This window comes from Phoenix dactylifera, unplaced genomic scaffold, assembly GCF_009389715.1.
Source record: "Phoenix dactylifera cultivar Barhee BC4 unplaced genomic scaffold, palm_55x_up_171113_PBpolish2nd_filt_p 001168F, whole genome shotgun sequence".
In the NCBI taxonomy this organism is placed as follows: domain Eukaryota; kingdom Viridiplantae; phylum Streptophyta; class Magnoliopsida; order Arecales; family Arecaceae; genus Phoenix; species Phoenix dactylifera.
The window spans coordinates 67879-85231 of NW_024068507.1; the positions used below are offsets into that span (position 1 = coordinate 67879).

Here is a 17353-nt window from a genome sequence, read left to right on the forward strand (position 1 = left end):
TTAGGATTCATTTGTGTATTTTGGGTTTATTGGGAATTATTCTTGTGTAAGGGGGTTTATTTTAATTATTCTTATTAGGCCCTATTTATAGGAAACTTAGATGGTAATTAGGGTTAATGAAGGTTTAACAATTTTTCCCCCCACGTTTCTCCTACTCTCTTCCTCCTCTCCTCTTCTCCCTCTTCTCTCTTCATCTCTACCTATTTTCCTCTCTCATTCTCCTCCTCTTCTTTCTTTCTCTTCCTCTGTCGCTCTATTTTACAGCAGCCACAACCATTCCAGGTTGACTCATCACCGTTGCAGCCACTTCTCCCGTGACAGTGCTGCATCAACTTGGTATCAGAGCCTCGGCTTTGCCCCCGTTGCCAAAGCCACGATCGAGCATTTTCTCCCTCAACCTCCCACGGTCCACTGGCCCTATTCATTCACCCCACCAAACTCGAGACATCATCTCTGTCTCTTCCCCTCGGTGCTCACCAGAAGGACACACACGAAAAAAAAAAAGGTCCCTCTCTTTCGATTTTCACCCCAGTTCCCTTTCTCCCGGCTCTCACACGAAGAACAGGGAAAACACCTTCGTCGATTCGCCACGCACCCACCCCCTTGCTCACAACTCCCGATCCCACCCTTCTCAGCCGACTCACACCACCACCCTTTAGGGAAGTAGGCCACACCTTCCTCCCTTTCTCTCGGTTCCTACCAGAACAGAAGGAAACTCCCCGTCGCCGAATCCTTTCCACCCGCCGTTGCACCCACAACCACTGCCACCACCAGGTGCCGCCAACAGCGCCAAACCCCCCCGTCGGTCGCCCATGCCGCCGGTATCAGACCCCACGAGAGCGTCGCCGCCCTGAGTGTCCTGTGTCTGCTCCCAACCGTCGGCGTCGGGCCCACAGAGGGGACCGCCGCCAACCTTCGCTGCAGCCCACGAAGCCGTGGCCGTGATCTCGCTGCCGCCGTAGGTCACGGAGCCACCGTCGTGATCCCTGCCCCGGGCCCGCAGCCGCCGCCGCGAAGATCGGCGTCCGCCCGAACCGTCGAGAGGTTGAAGAAGGTTGAGGCAACGGGTAAGTCTCAGACCCGTTAGCCCGCCCCACTAGCCCGGATCCGTTCCGGAGGGAAAAAAAACAAAGAAAGAAGACGCACGTGACCGCACGTGCCGCCTAAAAAAAAAGAAAAAAAAAGAAAAAAAAAGAAAAGAAAACCTTTGCACATGACTGCACGTGCGTGCCAAAAAAAAAACCTACCTGTTCATCTTCCCCGATCGGCTGCCCCTCACCGCGTCTCCTCCGAGCTGCGCCACCACGCCCGCCGCCGTTCGACACCTCCTTCGGGCGCCTCCTTCCCGCAGTCGACCGCAGACGATCGAAGCCGACCGCCGCCGAGCCCCGACGACGCCCTCCCCGCCGAGCCGCACCACCTGCGCACCCTTCGCCGCCTCCGCCCGTGCCGCCTCCTGCCGCTGCCGAGATCCGCCATCGCCCGAGCCCCGTCTTCTCCCTCCCCCACCGAGCCGCGCCGCCTCGCCGTCGCCGTCCCCGCCGCTCCCGCGACCGCCCGATTGCCACCACCGCTGCATCCTTCCCCGCGCCCGCGTGCTCCACCACTACCGCCGTGCGCCGTCGGCCGCTGCCTACTCCGGACGGACCGCCTGCAGCGCCCGTCACCGAGCCTTCATCCGAGCCGCTCCCATCCAGCTCTCATCCGCGATCAGGGACACCCCTGTGTGCCAGGCTACCAGCCGAGAGGTGGCATCAGGCCACATCCGAGCCCGACCGGCCTGGCCCAGTTGTCCTCAGCAAGCCGCCAGCCCAGCCCGTGCGCCGTACTGTAGCGCGGTCCAAGCCCAACCGGCCACAGACCCTGTTTCAGGCCCAATCCAGCACCTTTTTTCAGCCTATTTCAGAAGTCCAGGAGCCCTTGTGCTGCAGATCCAGATCCATCGCTCCAGCTAGCTCTGCCCGGCGCCAACTTCGTGCTCGAGACCCTACAACGAACGCTTCCGGTTGACTGCATCCGCCACAGGTAACAGGTTCTTCTTTCTTTTGGGCTTGTTTATCTAATTATGTTCTAGTTCTCTTGCATGACAGTCCTATTTTGAAAACTTACTTTCCTGTCAAACTGCAAAACCTAGAACATCTATTACCACACCCGTCCTATTCACCCTCTAAATCTAGATATTAAATTAGCACACCCCAGCGACAGGATATTTCTCAACATCCATAGATCAGATTACTTTATGATTAGAACGACCGTAATACGTGTTTGCAACCTAATTTCTTATAGTGACTAATTTTCTACCTTAATTCTGAAATAACCAAAGCGCAAATTAATAATATTTAATTTTAAGTTATTTTTGTGAAAATTTGCTGATTTCCGAATTCAAAGTAGATTGCATTAATAGGTTGTCCTGCATTGCATATGGTAAGTTAGGGTTCATTAGTAACATTGCATATCATATCACCAACTAGAGTAGTCCCTGCATGCCAACCCGTAGTGGTAGAGAGTACCTCTTCACTGACTCTCAGACCCCTTTACCCACCATGGACCCTAGAGTTCTACAAGATATTTTGGAACAATTAGCTGCATTACGAGCTGATCAAGACGAATTCAAACGGAAGATCCGTGCTCTAGTGCAACACCCTAGGACTCCTGAACCATCAACCCCAATCGCAGCTTATCCCGAGCTTGGTTTGACCACACCACCTGTAGCATTTCCCCATCCCCCTAGGAACCAACTTCCTCCTGATCACCAGCGCGATCTTGACGAGCGACTACTTCGCACCGTCCGAGTACATGCTCCCACATTTGCTGGTCAATTAGAGCCGAGTGTGTACCTTGATTGGAGAGCAGCCATGGATAACTATTTTGAGTGGTACGAAATGACTGATGATAGAAAAGTACGGTTCGCTAAAATGAAACTTATTGGGCAAGCTCACTGGTACTGGCATAACGTTGAACATATGCGTGAGACCCAGAGGCTTCCTCGTATCACCACCTGGAAGGATATGAAAGAAAAACTGAATGAGAAGTATTTGCCATTCTCTTACCGACAACACTTTATGGATAGGTGGCAGAAACTAACTCAAGGGACTTCAACCGTTGCCGATTACATTGCACGATTTGAGGAGTTTCATATGAGGTGCGGTGTAATCGAAGAGGAGACTGTTACTCTCTCTAGGTTTCGGGCAGAACTCCGCGAGGAGATCCAGAAAGAACTAATCCTCCGAGAGATTACTACTCTTGGCCAAGCATACCAGTTGGCTCAAGATGTAGATAGTTTCTTACAAGCCCCTGTAGTGAGGCGTACCGACCCTCGACCCATGGCCCCAGGAGCCCGACCTAATCAAAACTACCTCCCACAACCCAGGCAGCTTCCCAATCCTTCTAACCAGCCCGGCCCTAGCCAAGCACCGATTCAGACATCCCCGATACCTGTCTTGAACCCTTCAAATGATAAAGAAAAGGGCATACTAGGTCCCAATCCTCGTTCTAGAAGCCAAACCCAATGTTTCAGGTGCCAAAACTTTGGCCATATAGCGTCCCAATGTAATGCTAAGACCTATCTCATGACTGAACTAGAAGATGGGACTCAAGCGAATGAATGTGTCGAAGAAGTCTATGAGCCAAACATTGAGAATTTTGTAGAAGACTTTGGAGACGAACAGACCGGGTTAGAGTTTCTCCAGGCTGAACCCCAAAAGAAGCCCACTGATCCAAATAACCAAAACCCTAGGCTTCATGTGGTTAGATGCACTCTAACTCAGACTAAGACCGAACAAGATTGGCGTAGGACCTCCCTATTTTACACGCTCATTAAAATCAATGGTAAAACATGCAAAATTCTATTTAATAGCGGAAGTTGTATTAATGCCATTGCTTCCGGAGTTGTCTCCCGCCTCGGCCTGAAATCTACCCCTCATCCCAACCCATATAAAGTAGCTTGGGTAGATAAGACATCTCTTTCGGTGTCGGAAAGATGCCTCATCCCGATTCAATTCCTATCCTATAAAGACGAAATCTGGTGCGACTGCATTCCGATGGACGTAGGTCTAAGTCATCATAGGGAGGCCTTGGCTATACGATATGGACGTCACACTTCATGGGCGTTCGAATTCGTGTAGCTTTATGTTACAGGGTCGGAAAATTATACTGAACTCATTGCCTCCAAGAGAGTCTGCCCCTGAAAAGAAGAGTCCCACTCTACGAAAAGATGAATCACTTCACATCATTACTTCGACAGAGGTAATGAAAGATATCGCAAGCCAATCACCTGTGTTTGCCCTCGTGGCTAGGGTTATCAATGTGGAGTCGAGCCCTGAGCAACCATCGGCAGTAGTTCCCCTGCTGGAGGAGTTTCACTCTGTTTTTCCTAAGGATCTTCCAGATACACTTCCTCCGATGCGTGATATCCAGCACGCAATTGATCTCGTTCCCGGAGCATCCATATCCAATCTTCTTCATCATAGGCTCAACCTACACAAGCACACTGAACTGAAACGTCAAGTTGACGAACTTCTCACCCAAGGGTATGTTCGTGAGAGTCTGAGCTTCTGTGCTGTACCCACACTCCTCACCCCCAATAAAATTACGGTTAAGTATCGTTTTCCCATCCCTAGGCTGAACAACCTCTTAGATTTTATGTCTAGTGTCACGATCCCATGGCAAGATGTCAGTATGGACTTCGTGTTAGGACTTTCTCGTACCTATTTTAAGCACAATTCCATATTTATGGTTGTGGACCATTTTTCAAATATGGCTCCCTTTCTCTTATGTCCTAGGACTTCTAAAGCTTCTAGAGTCGCCAAACTTTATTTCAATGAAGTCGTTAGACCTCCTGACCTTCCAAAATCTATTATATCTGATAGAGATGTTAGATTCGTGAGCTCCTTTAAGAAAATTCTTTGGCACATGATTGGCACTAAATTAAAATTTTTGTTGGCCTATGCTAAGACCTGGGATTTAGTGCTACCGACCACCGAGTTTGCATATAATAGTTCGGTCAATAGGTCCTTAGGCATGAATCTTTTCGAAGAGGTGAACAGTTATAAACCTAGGCAGCCCATAGACTTGATTTCCATGTCTCATCAACATAGAGTCTCTGAGTCTGCACAATCATTTGCATCACACTTGCATTCATTGCATCAGAAAATCAGCAAACGTATTCACTCTAATAACTTAAACTATAAATCCCTTGCTGATTTGCACAGACGTTATAAAGAGTTGAATGTAGGAGATTATGTCATGGTGAGAATTAGACCTGAACGACTTCCTTCGGAAACGTTCAAAAAGTTGCAATCTCGTAGTGCGGGACCATTCAAAGTCCTAAAGAAAATCAGTTTGAATGCTTATGTTGTAGATCTTCCTGAAGACTATGGGATTAGTGTGACATTTAATATTGAAGATTTAGTCCCATACAAGAAGTCAACATTCATTCCTTCTGACCCTTTTGTTGATACACCCGCTCTTGTTGATCACCTTGACCCAGCACCTGCTATTGAGCCTCCACCTCCAAAGTTTCATGCACGCAGAGAACACATAGAACATATATTAGATGAGTAGGTTATATCTACCAGGAGAGGAAGTTACCAACGTTACCTTGTTCGGTGGAAAGGTCGATCCGAATCGGATGTGACGTGGATTTCGAGAGCCAAGTTGCAGCGCCTTGACCCTGACCTTCTGGATCAGTACGACGGCCGGCCAGACCTGCACTCGACGGGGTCGAGTTCTTCCCACCCGGGAGGAGTTGATGGGGACATCGGAGCTGATTATGTCCCCGCCTAGTCCACCATCTTAGTACATATTTATTTTATTTTGTTTCTGGGCTTGTTTGCATTTTAGGGTTCATTTGTGTATTTTGGGTTTATTGGGAATTATTCTTGTGTAAGGGGGTTTATTTTAATTGTTCTTATTGGGCCCTATTTATAGGAAACTTTGATGGTAATTAGGGTTAATGAAGGTTTAACAATTTTTTCCCCCACGTTTCTCCTACTCTCTTCCTCCTCTCCTCTTCTCCCTCTTCTCTCTTCCTCTCTACCTATTTTCCTCTCTCATTCTCCTCCTCTTCTTTCTTTCTCTTCCTCCGTCGCTCTATTTTACAGCAGCCACAACCATTCCGGGTTGACTCATCACCGTTGCAGCCACTTCTCCCGTGACAGTGCTGCATCAATACCATTGGCTAGCTGGTACAGCAAGCACCAAAATGCAGCATCATAACAACAAAGGCTCATTGACCAATATGGTACAGCTGGTATGGCCCTGATATGGCCTTTTCTAGTCTCCAAAATTATATTTTTTGCTTTTTGTCTTATCTTCTTGTTTTGATTGTATGTTTTCACATAAATACAATACACTTATTGATTTAAATGCCCTAATCATCATATTCAATGTGCACTGAAGCGTTCTACTACCATGCATAATTTTGTGTAACTTGCAAATAGAACTACATTGAAAAAATATGAGTGCATTAACAATTGAAATATAATTAGATTACTCAAAATTAGTGAATTAATGAATGATACAACAGATTGTAGTGCATTCAAGATAAAGTAGTCTATTAGTAGCACTGATTTGACAAGTGAACAACGAAAGAATACATTGAGGGATGTCAATCAATGCTGAGCAAATCCTTGTCATTCTCACCTCCAAGCTCCCTCTCACAGATGACACAATCTTCAAATGGTGGAAAAGCAGAGAAAGGGGAAAAACATTTTAGGGGTCCCAACCAATACTAAGCAACAACATTTGCTTCAATTCCATTTCAAGCACAATTCTGCCCGGCCCAATTGATCCAAGTAGCTCTGACCTAACTCAGCCAAATTGAGGCATACCAGCAACTGCGATATTGGCAATCAACGAGTACAGTGCAGTACAACTGACTCGTGGCCTGCATGCACAAGTCTAAAATCCTTGCTCATAAGTTCATTCCATAATTCAAACATGCAGTTGGTAGTCGAAAAGCAATCTTTCAAGAAATGTTCAGGCTGGATGCCAAACACCCACTGCAAGCAGGGTGGCCACCAAGTCGCCTTACTTATGGAGTATATGGCCTAGTGAGGGAGCCCAATCACAAGACAAGCCTGTGCCTAGATGGCCCTCCTAGCCTAAAGCTTAGGCACCTAAGCAATCAGCTAGACTAACTAAGCAAATGAAATTTAAAGAAGGCTGAGGAGCAGGTAGCATTTGAAACAGATCAAATGAGGGATGATTGAAAAGCCCTAAGCCCCAAACAAAAAGAAGGGAAAGAGGAGGATAGAGGTCCGGGACAAGAGAAGCACTTGAAGGCAATCAGTAACGACGTCATCCAACAAAGACATTCAGCAATAGCAACACATTATGGCCAGTAGTTTTATTGTTTAACTTTTCTCTTTCCACCTCTTCTTATCTTGCTCTTCCTTTATAATCCTTTTTTTAATTTGCAGATTGCCAGGATTACAATTATCATCACTGCAAGAAATAACAACAATCACAAGGAATGTGCTGCAAGCAGCGGTGGTAACTACTATTAAAAACTAAATTAATTTTTTTAGAAAAATTGAAAATGATGCCCCTTTCTTTTGCTATTTCTGCTACTCTATTCAATTTTCCCCCATTTTCTAAAATTTTGGGTATTTCAAATTCCTTGATCTCTAGGCTTGCCCATAGTTCCTGGTGTTTGGCATACCCTAGGATCACTAGTCTGCTACCGACATTGTTTTACTTTATAGACTATGATTATTTTCAAGAGATACAGACATCTTGATCCTTGGATTCCTTTCAAGAATTAAACTCTGACAATTGTCTTCTGATACAAATTTAGTTGATTATTTTTAGTTCTCACCTTCTAACAGTTATTACATGCATTTAAATCTTTTACAAGATGTTCATACATATATTAAATATTAAAAATCAACAGATGCACAAATCTTACATCCGCATGTAGAAGCCACCTATTTGCAACTATTTTGCACTTTCAAGTATCAGCATGCTTTTAAAATGATATTGGCATCTGAATTGTCTTATTAAGATGCCAATCATAAGAAGATATTCCCTTGTACAAGCATAACTACCATACCTTACAACAGGAATCTAGATTTGGTGAAGACTTGCACAATGGGTATTAACCATAAAATCAATAACTAGTTAAACAGATCCTCCATAGATCAGAATTATTGCATCAATATACATAAACAGCTAGCAAAATAAATAACCAAAAGATGCTCATATGTATTCTGGATACCTTTCCCTTCATCCTCATGCACTTCAAACACACTAAACTCAAGATCTGTCTCAATTCGCTGACATGAGAAGGATGATATACAGGTACTGGCAACTCGATGTAACCAAAATGACCTGATTTGGAAAACGATTGAAACCTGTTATTGTTATCAAATGACACTTTGTCCTATGGACACCTCATATTATTTATAAAAGAAAGAACAGATACATATCAAACCTTCACATTTTCCGGGTTCAGCAGTGCCACAAGATTCACATTTGCCAAATTCTAATGGCAAACCAAGGAAAGGATTTGTTAGTTGGCTTGGATGAGAAACTGGGCAGTCATTTATGGCGTATGTACGCTGCCAAACAAAAAAGGCATCATATTACAAAAGAACAACTTCATTTTTTGGTCTGTTGAGCAACTTATTGATAACATACATATCAGTAAAGCAATTTAGGTTCCCTTTAGTTATGAATAATACTTGATATTTTTTTTTTTAAAACTAGAATGTATTGATTGATTGATTATACAAACTACCATACTGCTATATTAACAAGAAAATTTAAATATTGTTGTTGAAAGAAAATGATTACACATACAGACATTATACAAGTGATCATTCTAGATGCAGCACTAACCATTATCTTACTTATCTTTGAGCAGATTGATAATAATAAGGGTTACGAGGCTTTTAAATTTGATAGGAATGTGGATGGAAACTCATAATAACTCGAGGATTGAACACATGGTAAGGGAATTATGAACAAACAAACTACGCAACTTTTCTGCCTAAGATACTTTTTTGTTTAAGGCAAACAAGGGGTCTACGGAAACGTCCCTTTGGGAAGGTGAGGCAATGCATAACTAGCATTCTAGAGAAGAATTATGAAATTGACATTAAACAAGAGGAAGTTTCTTAAAACAGATGCATGTTCAGAAGAGATTGTTGGCTCAAAAAATACATGACTGACATGGTTTAAGAGACAATTAACACATAGAAAGTCAGATAGAGTGTTCCATTTTGGCAGCTCAATAGCACAGCAAAAAATAGTATTGGATCGATTTTGTAGTGTCACTTTGTATTGAACTGCATCAACAAGTCAGAATAGAAAATGGCACAGAGAAGTATGAATCTACTAAGTTGATATTTACTGAACTAAATTGTTAATACAGCATATATTATGTATTTCCAAAAATGTCTGAGAGTTCATCGCATATTATGTGCTTAAATTAATAAAGCATGTGACTTAGATGTTCGAAACAAGTCAATTTACCACTTCTAATCTATTTAAATTGTTTAGCTTGTGTTTGAGTGCATGCATAATCATACATATTATTCAAGTAACACTCCAAGCGCATACAAAGGATCTAATCACGAGAGTTTATGTTTTTTATATTAAACATCCAATTTTGGGTCTTTTGGTAGAATGGCACTTATCATGCTGAATACCAAGCACTTCATGCACAATTCATAAAACATGAAGCCTCAGTGGCAGGAGTGGTATATTCTTCAATAAAATGGCCAGCAGAAAGAGATATTATTGGGCTAAAGAGTCACCGAATAGAAAATGTTCGTGGATAAAAAAAAGGTTCACAAAAGTATCATTGATCCTCCGAGGAGCTCTGAGACTAAGAAAACTGGTCTACCGAACCCAGAGACAAAGAATCTTGTAGATATTATAGTGCTTGGGAGGATGACATCATAAGGAGATAAGTAACAGGAGAATTTACATAGCCTTTAAAAGAGAAAGGCAGAAAGCACACTCCAAATGTATTCCTTTTTCCTTTTCTCAATGACACATGTTTTCAAGGACAGAGTGATGAAGCTATTTACTGAAGTTATCAAGAATGATTGTCCTCAAAACTGCGAATGTGAATACCTTTGCTCTCATTTCCAAATAGAGGAAGCAACAAAGTGTGACAATCTCAGACATACTAGATATTTGAATTGTGTACAAGATTTCAATCAATGATTTGACTAAAAATGTAAGGTGAACTTTGGTGACATGCTGATAACGTTCCAAAGAATAAAAGTACAACCACTTATGGTGCGACTATTTTGTTGTTTATCAGATCATCAAAAGTGAAAGCTGGATCTGTCTGCATATAACTTGGAAACGTGTATGCCAGTCTGAAATAATCCTTTGTTGCATCAGATGAGGCTTAGGGAAAGATGGAAACAGTTGGATGGCATGAATATCAGGCCTTTAACAGATTACGTCAGAAAAGAGAAGGGCATCATGAAGTGTTTTCAGGTTAAAGTATATCTAGCTCTAGTTTCTGATTTCTATAATACTAGCAAAACTATCTTCTTTGGTGATTTGACCTTGATCCCTTTGTGAACTTATGCCTTATCTTGATCTGTTTCAAGTGGACTTCAGGTTTCAAGGTTTCTTTTTTATGATAACTTTGGTAAAGAAAAAGTTAGGACGCAACTGAGCCGGTAAATGGATCAAGTTATCGGACTTTTTGGGTCAAGAAATTTCCAATTTCATATACAGAGTTCTCAATGAAGATGCCACCAACCAAAGATCATTACCAGGATCTTTGGGTGGAGGAAATATATAGATAATTGATGTCTCAGAAGAAAAGAATTACTTCTTTGGTCAGAACATTACCTTATTAATAAGTGCTGGGTAACCTTCCAATACATTACATGCCCATATTTGATTAGTCCATGCCACTGCCATGTATATGCTCTATTTCAAGTGTCTGTGCTTCATTTCAAATGTCAAAGAATAAAAGAAGCGACTATGCTTAATCTTCTCTGGCAGCAAGGTTGAAGTTAGTGTCACAATATAGTGGATTGTCACAAGGCTTGTACATCAGAGGTCAAGAAGAGGAACATAAGACTTGAGGGAGATGGATAAGTCATTTGGGAGAAACAGCCATGGAATTTAGATAAATGGAATTCCACTTTTGTGGCTGAAGGTGATCGAGGGACTCATTTACCTCAGAGGTGAAATTATATGTATTTGCAGCCAGTCAAGAGAAACAGGGAGGGCATTGTCAAAAGGAGATTTAGTGAGTGACAGATATAGATTGAAGGGGTGACCAATTTGGATTATCTCAGAATATAATCAGAATACTGGAGCTACCATCAATGAGAATTAGCATTGCAAGTGTTAAGGGTGATCGCTCATCTTTAAAATACACTTGCATGGAGGGTGAATTGGACAAAGCTTATTCCATATTCAATTTGACATACATAGTTACTAAGGTTTGAAGTTTTGGCTGAAACTGATTTGTTAGCACAACTGAACAAAAGTAACCTCCAAAAACTAAGTTTCAGTCAGGTTTCAGCTGAACATGACAGGTTTTTGGTGGTTTTGGCCAATTTCAGCTGAATCTTGCTCAAACTGAGCATGGATGATATCTTTACTCATCATTAGTTTAGTATTTTATGTCATTTCAGGGTCAACTCTTCATTTCTTGAAGCATTTGGCTGAATAGGCCAAATGTGGCCCATTTTTCTGGGGAATGAGGCTTAAAAAAGTGAGTACTGATTATTTTGTTTAGATTAAATTTGATTTTTATTTTTATTTTTTCAAGATAGGAAGCACTTGCAAGTCCATTTTCAACAAATTTGAGGGTAAGGTAGCCTTTCTAATATAAGAGACATTTTTGGATTTGTGAAATTATCTTTGAAGGTGGGGAGAGGAAAAGTGGAATTTGCAACTTCTGGAGCTCAGATTTTCTAGAACATTAGCTTGACTCCCGTAAGCATTTAGATGAGGTATGCCTAATCGTAGACTTCTCTTTATATTTTATCGATTATAAATTATATGTAGGTACTTGGAGCTTGATATGATGGTATTCATCATATCAAGTACATATTCATGTGCAATTTTATGGTAGTAAGTTTCACTTTAGCTATTTGCATTTATGTGTTTAATAAATTAACAAGCAACTGCTAATCAAACAACTGCAGCAATTATATGGAGAAGCTTAAAATAACAGGTAGCCCATAGTCCTAAATAGGAATGCTTTGCAATGAGTATCCAAAAAGCTAACCCAAAATAGTAAGACAACACTAGATGGTTGTGGTTATAATTATGAAACAGCCAGATGTAAAATAATTCTTTGACCTTCTCATTTGTTTTTAAAGGATATTATTACTTTTTTACACAGTTTCATGTTCTTAGCCTGACAATAACAACAAGAGATATCCAGACATTACAAACAACAATATACTCAAATTATGCATGGCTTCCTTGGCGTGTTATTTTCCTACTTTTTTTTCATAATCTTATGACTGAAACTCATACCAAAACTATTGAAATTATCAAAATTATAGAAATTGAAAGTTTGTAGGCCATATCAAAACCTAGCTTTTGAACCTTGATAGTCATATTAGTAATGGGGTTAATGATATTAGAGAGTGAAGATGGGATGCTAAAGATGTTTTCTCTTTGTGATCCTTTTTTAAATGTCTTTCCGGTCAAGGAAGTTAAACAGCTACTAGCTTGAGAAAGCATGACCCCAGGAGATTCATCATAACTTCTAAGATTCCATCTGGATGACTATCTTGGAAAAGTACACATGGTGGTTTTGCAAATGAGAGCTTAAACAGAAAACATGAGCTTTGTTGGGTGGAGGATGAATGCACTTGTGGGGCTATTGCTTGTGTGCCAGAATTGAATGAACTTGTGGGGAACTCGCTTGTCTGCCAGGATGTCCATGGCTTATTAAGACTCATTTTTTGGCTAAGTTGTGAATAGAGAACAAGATTTTAAGGAGAAGAAGCTTAAACAATATGGAACCTCAATTCTAGTCTGGTCTAGTGGGGGTTTTGAAAGACAATGCCTTGAAAAATATTGTTTGTATTATTTTGGTTGTCTAAGCTAAGGAATCATTTTGCAGGTTGAATTAGGGACCTGGATAATGCAGTCTGATTTTTTTTTATATAATTTATTGCTGGTTTTTTCCCCTTTTTTTGTAGTTTTACTTTCCTATCTTACTCATAATTTTGTTAGTGATCAGGAAGAATTTCTCCTGCTCTAGTCTTTCGATTGAGTAACATTCTGATGTCTCATAGAAAGAACATATTCTTCATGGCCCCTTAATTTTAAATCGAATTTCCTGATTATTTAATATCAATATAAAGCAGTAGTACCAACAAAAAGGAAAAAGAAACAACATTGCCATACTTCTGCTTGCTTTTGAACACTATCATGATGCCTAATGCATTTCTGCATCTACACCCAGAAGGAAACAAGGCAAGCAATCAAGCAGAAAGTATGTAAACTGAAAAAAAGGGTCAGCTAATGGAACTCATGAGAAACTGGTTCCACTAGATCCACCATGTACCAAATAAAAAAATATATAACAAGTGAAACACAGAGCAAAAGACATAGAAAAGGCAATGCATACAATTTCCTCGATCGTTGCAGCACTAAAACTGATACCACGAACAGAGCCATCCGAAATAAGAGGAGATGGTATATTTTCCTCCATGTCATCAATTTTTTATCTTTGCAAGATATAGAGCGATAGCTGCATCACAAATAAAAGCACAATAAAACACTTAACAAAGTAAATTTAACAGTGAATTAAAGTGCTACTAAATTAAGGTATTTGTCGTAGTGTGTATTTTAGTATAGATTAACATGTTACATATAACATGAGCATAACACAAGACGATTGCATATAGCTTCAGTCACAGCATATCAAACTTCAGAAAATATTCCAAAATTTTCTTTGTATCGATCTAAGTACTACTCCAAATTAACTTCTCCCCCATGTACTCTATCCTTAGAAGATTCTAAACACCAAGTTGTGGAGCATAGAAGGTAAATTAGCTGCAAATGATTGTTAGGCCAAAGAAGATTTACTGAGCAACGGCATGACCTTTTACATGAGCGCATAGGAAACCAATGTGACAGCTGACAACCTCGCCAAAAGTAAGGGTATACAAGTTGACTGTGGGGTTATATCTGCTGCTCTTCAGTGCTTTTTCTCATGATTCAAGCATCACCTAAGTTTCCATCATTTGGGGATAGAATTTAAAGAATGCAGAATGAGATACTGTTTTACTAGAACACATGACAAAGTGGTCGAGTGTCCTGGTGTCCAAAGGATTCTGATATAGATACCTTTAAAAAAAAAAATCTGATGGGAATGCATCTGAACATTACATACATATGTGCAAATATGAGTAAATACATGTCTAATAATGAATAACTGGTGGGAGTAGCTGCAGAATAATTTTAATAAATTGATAAAACCTTTGATAAATGTCATGTCGCACATGACAAAATTTATGTAAAAATGCCAAAAGTAGAGATATAACAGTAACAACATCTTGATTTCATGATACGAATTATGAAATGTCGAGGCATATCATGGAATGTCCCAAATATCCAATTGTTGGCCACTTCAAAAAATCCAAATTCTGGGGTATCTCAGAAACTCTCACTAACATCCTCATGCAGTTTTGGGCTTTCCCTTGTTTAGAGAGTGTCCACTAACCAAGACATGACAATTTTGGGTGAAAGTGTGAAATATTCCTAGGTCAGGCAGAAATGTACAATGACAAAAACAAGTTGGCTCATTTCCCTAAACAAATGACATAAGGAAGAGATATATTAGTTAAATCATATCACTATGTAGGTGAAATATGTTCTTAACTTCAAAGAAGTGGAAGCAAAGATGGTCAGCTTCTTTCTTTCACAATTCTAAGAAACACATAGTAGATTTTAAGCTCAAAGCTTTAGATTGAATAGCCAAGAGCAATAGAATCAAAAGCAGAAAAAGAAAGTTGTAGACACAAAAGGAGGCAAGTCTATTCAACAAAAAGGTTAGCAGATTGTCGATGCTTTTACTTCTCTGTTAATCAACATCAAATCCAAATACAAGGCAGTTCTAATTCTTATTAATTCCTACAGCAGTGCCAAGACCTGCTTATTAGTTAGTCTAATCCTGCTTATACCAACCAAACTCAGCCCTCTGGGGGAAAGATAATACCAAGGATTTAAATACAGTGGGATGGGGCAGTCCCGGTTTTTCTATGGAATGAGATACCCCAAGTATGACACTCATGATGGTGGATGTCTCATGACATCCCATCATGATCCATTTGCCAACTCATCCCATCCCAACACTTCGGCCGGTGGGACACCCCGCCATCCCACCAGTGTATAAACCTTGGATAATACTGCAAATGCAACCTAGAGAATGTCAAACCCTTGTTACTCAAAGCTTTGTCCACTTTCTCAAGCATAATTCAAGGAAGCTCATGAATGAAACTAGAGCCTATGTGCCAGCCGAAACAAACATACTGAGAGTCCAAGAATCAGAACATCAAAAGTACATCACCAAATTCTTTTATTACATTAAGACATAAAAATCAAGTTTATTTCCATAGTAAATAATATCCAAACTTTATTGCATTTGAATAATCAATTATCAGGATGACTACCACTGACAAATACTAAACAAACATTTTCTTGGCTAAAACTGCGACTTCAAGACATTTTCCTCAAAAACCTTAATCGATTATGAAGAAAGCATGACATCGAAAACATATAATTCTTGCTGCAAACTTCTACTTCTGCAGTTCTGCTTACTGTGCATCACGAGTTGTTTGTATCATGCTCCATGCTTCTTAGTGCCCATTAAAATTTCATATGCTTGAGTCAACAGAACCATCAAGAGCACAGCAGCAATGCACATAGAAACAAGATTTCGACAGAAGAAGATATTTCAAAAAGAAACGCAGAGATATGGACTACCCATTAGCAACAAGGAATCTAGATGTATACAAACACAGGAATTAGAAGCAGAGGAACAGCTTGTCATAATATGAGCATGAGAAAAAGAATAAGTATGGCCAGCACAGTTTTATAAGGCATTCAACCTAAACCGCTTCAAGAAAAAAATTAACCTCAAATTGGTAAATAGTTCAAGCAGCCCAGTGTCAACTATTGTTCAACAAGCCCGATTTGTGAATCTATATCCCCATCAAGAACGAGGGTAAAAGGGAAAGGGTCTTTAGTTAGCCAAACGGGGGTCATCCAAAATTCATTTAATAATTCTATACACATAAGCACATAGACGGTACATTAAAATACAGCATTAGAATGGCTTCAGAAGCTGGGTTCCTGAAACAAAACAGCAAACAAGTAACTCTCCCTACTTTCCTTTTTCAAGAACAGAGCATATGACATGTCAAAATCTCTCATGAGTCCAAATATAGGTACGAGAAAAAAGGTTCTACCATATCGATAGATTCCGATCGCATGTCCGGAACAGTAGACAGGACTAACAGAAAATGCCAACAGCGAAAACAAAGGCAGGCGGACTTCCGTCCACAGAAAACAAAGTCCCCGTTAACAAACAAGCGAAAACCCTAGTTTCAGCGAAGGACAAGCGATCGCATTAGCATTTAGAGGCGAAAGCGACGACATGCAAGAGAGATGGGCACTCCAGCGGCGGCGGACACGAAAGGCCGGAAAACTCGGTCACATTCCGAGTTTCCACCCCAAATGTGGCGAAAAACCCAGAATCCAAGCCCAGAACTTGAAAGCAGAACTGCTACCCGTTGGATTAAAGAGAGACGAGAAGTGGCAGACGAGAGACTAGAGAATCGAACCTCGGAGGGATTAGAGAACACGTTTGGAGAAAGCTCTCTTCCTCTCTTCCTTCGTCCCAGCTCTCTGGACGCCGAGAGAAGAGAAATGAAGAGAAACCCCTTCCCTTCTCTCGGAGAAGAACGACAGAAGGGAAGAAGGGAGGGGGATTCCACGGAATAGAAGAAGAGAAACGAAGAGACAAAAAAGGAAAATCGGTGACAGAGAGAGCGAACGGGTTAAAAAAAAGAGGGCAGAGGGGGGTATTGTTACCTCGGGTGACAGCACTGACCCTGTACCAAAATGGAAAGCTTTCGTAAATGCCACATATGCCCCTTACCGTCGGGGGGTGGGGCCCGGATGACACGCCTACTGGCGCCACCGACCGAGCTCGCTGCCGCATCGTGGAAGGGATAACCGTAGGATGCCACGCGTTAGAATCGGGGGTGGGGCCCGTAGGATACACGGCGAGGAATGGTGGCGATTGGCGGTTTGTGATGGGGCGCGGTCGTGGCGGCCCAGCGGATCTGGTGACGGCGAACCCGGGTGGCAGAAGGCGCCGGTTACGAGATTCTTCGCG

The 17353-nt window shown here is 41.4% G+C and overlaps 1 protein-coding gene across 1 annotated transcript in view; it reads right to left on the reverse strand.

The window, feature by feature from the left end:
- The window catches only part of LOC103714505 (DNA-directed RNA polymerase V subunit 1-like), a 45342-nt gene extending 28360 nt beyond the window's left edge, over positions 1-16982 (reverse strand). Inside the window, exons 1-4 of the mRNA XM_039121635.1 lie at positions 16797-16982; positions 13577-13699; positions 8435-8561; positions 8219-8331 (exon numbers count right to left, since the gene is read on the reverse strand). Coding sequence (XP_038977563.1) covers positions 8219-8331; positions 8435-8561; positions 13577-13660 — 324 coding nt within the window. The 5' untranslated portion in view covers positions 13661-13699; positions 16797-16982. The remainder of the gene's footprint in view (positions 1-8218; positions 8332-8434; positions 8562-13576; positions 13700-16796) is intronic.
- Positions 16983-17353: the final 371 nt, after the last annotated feature.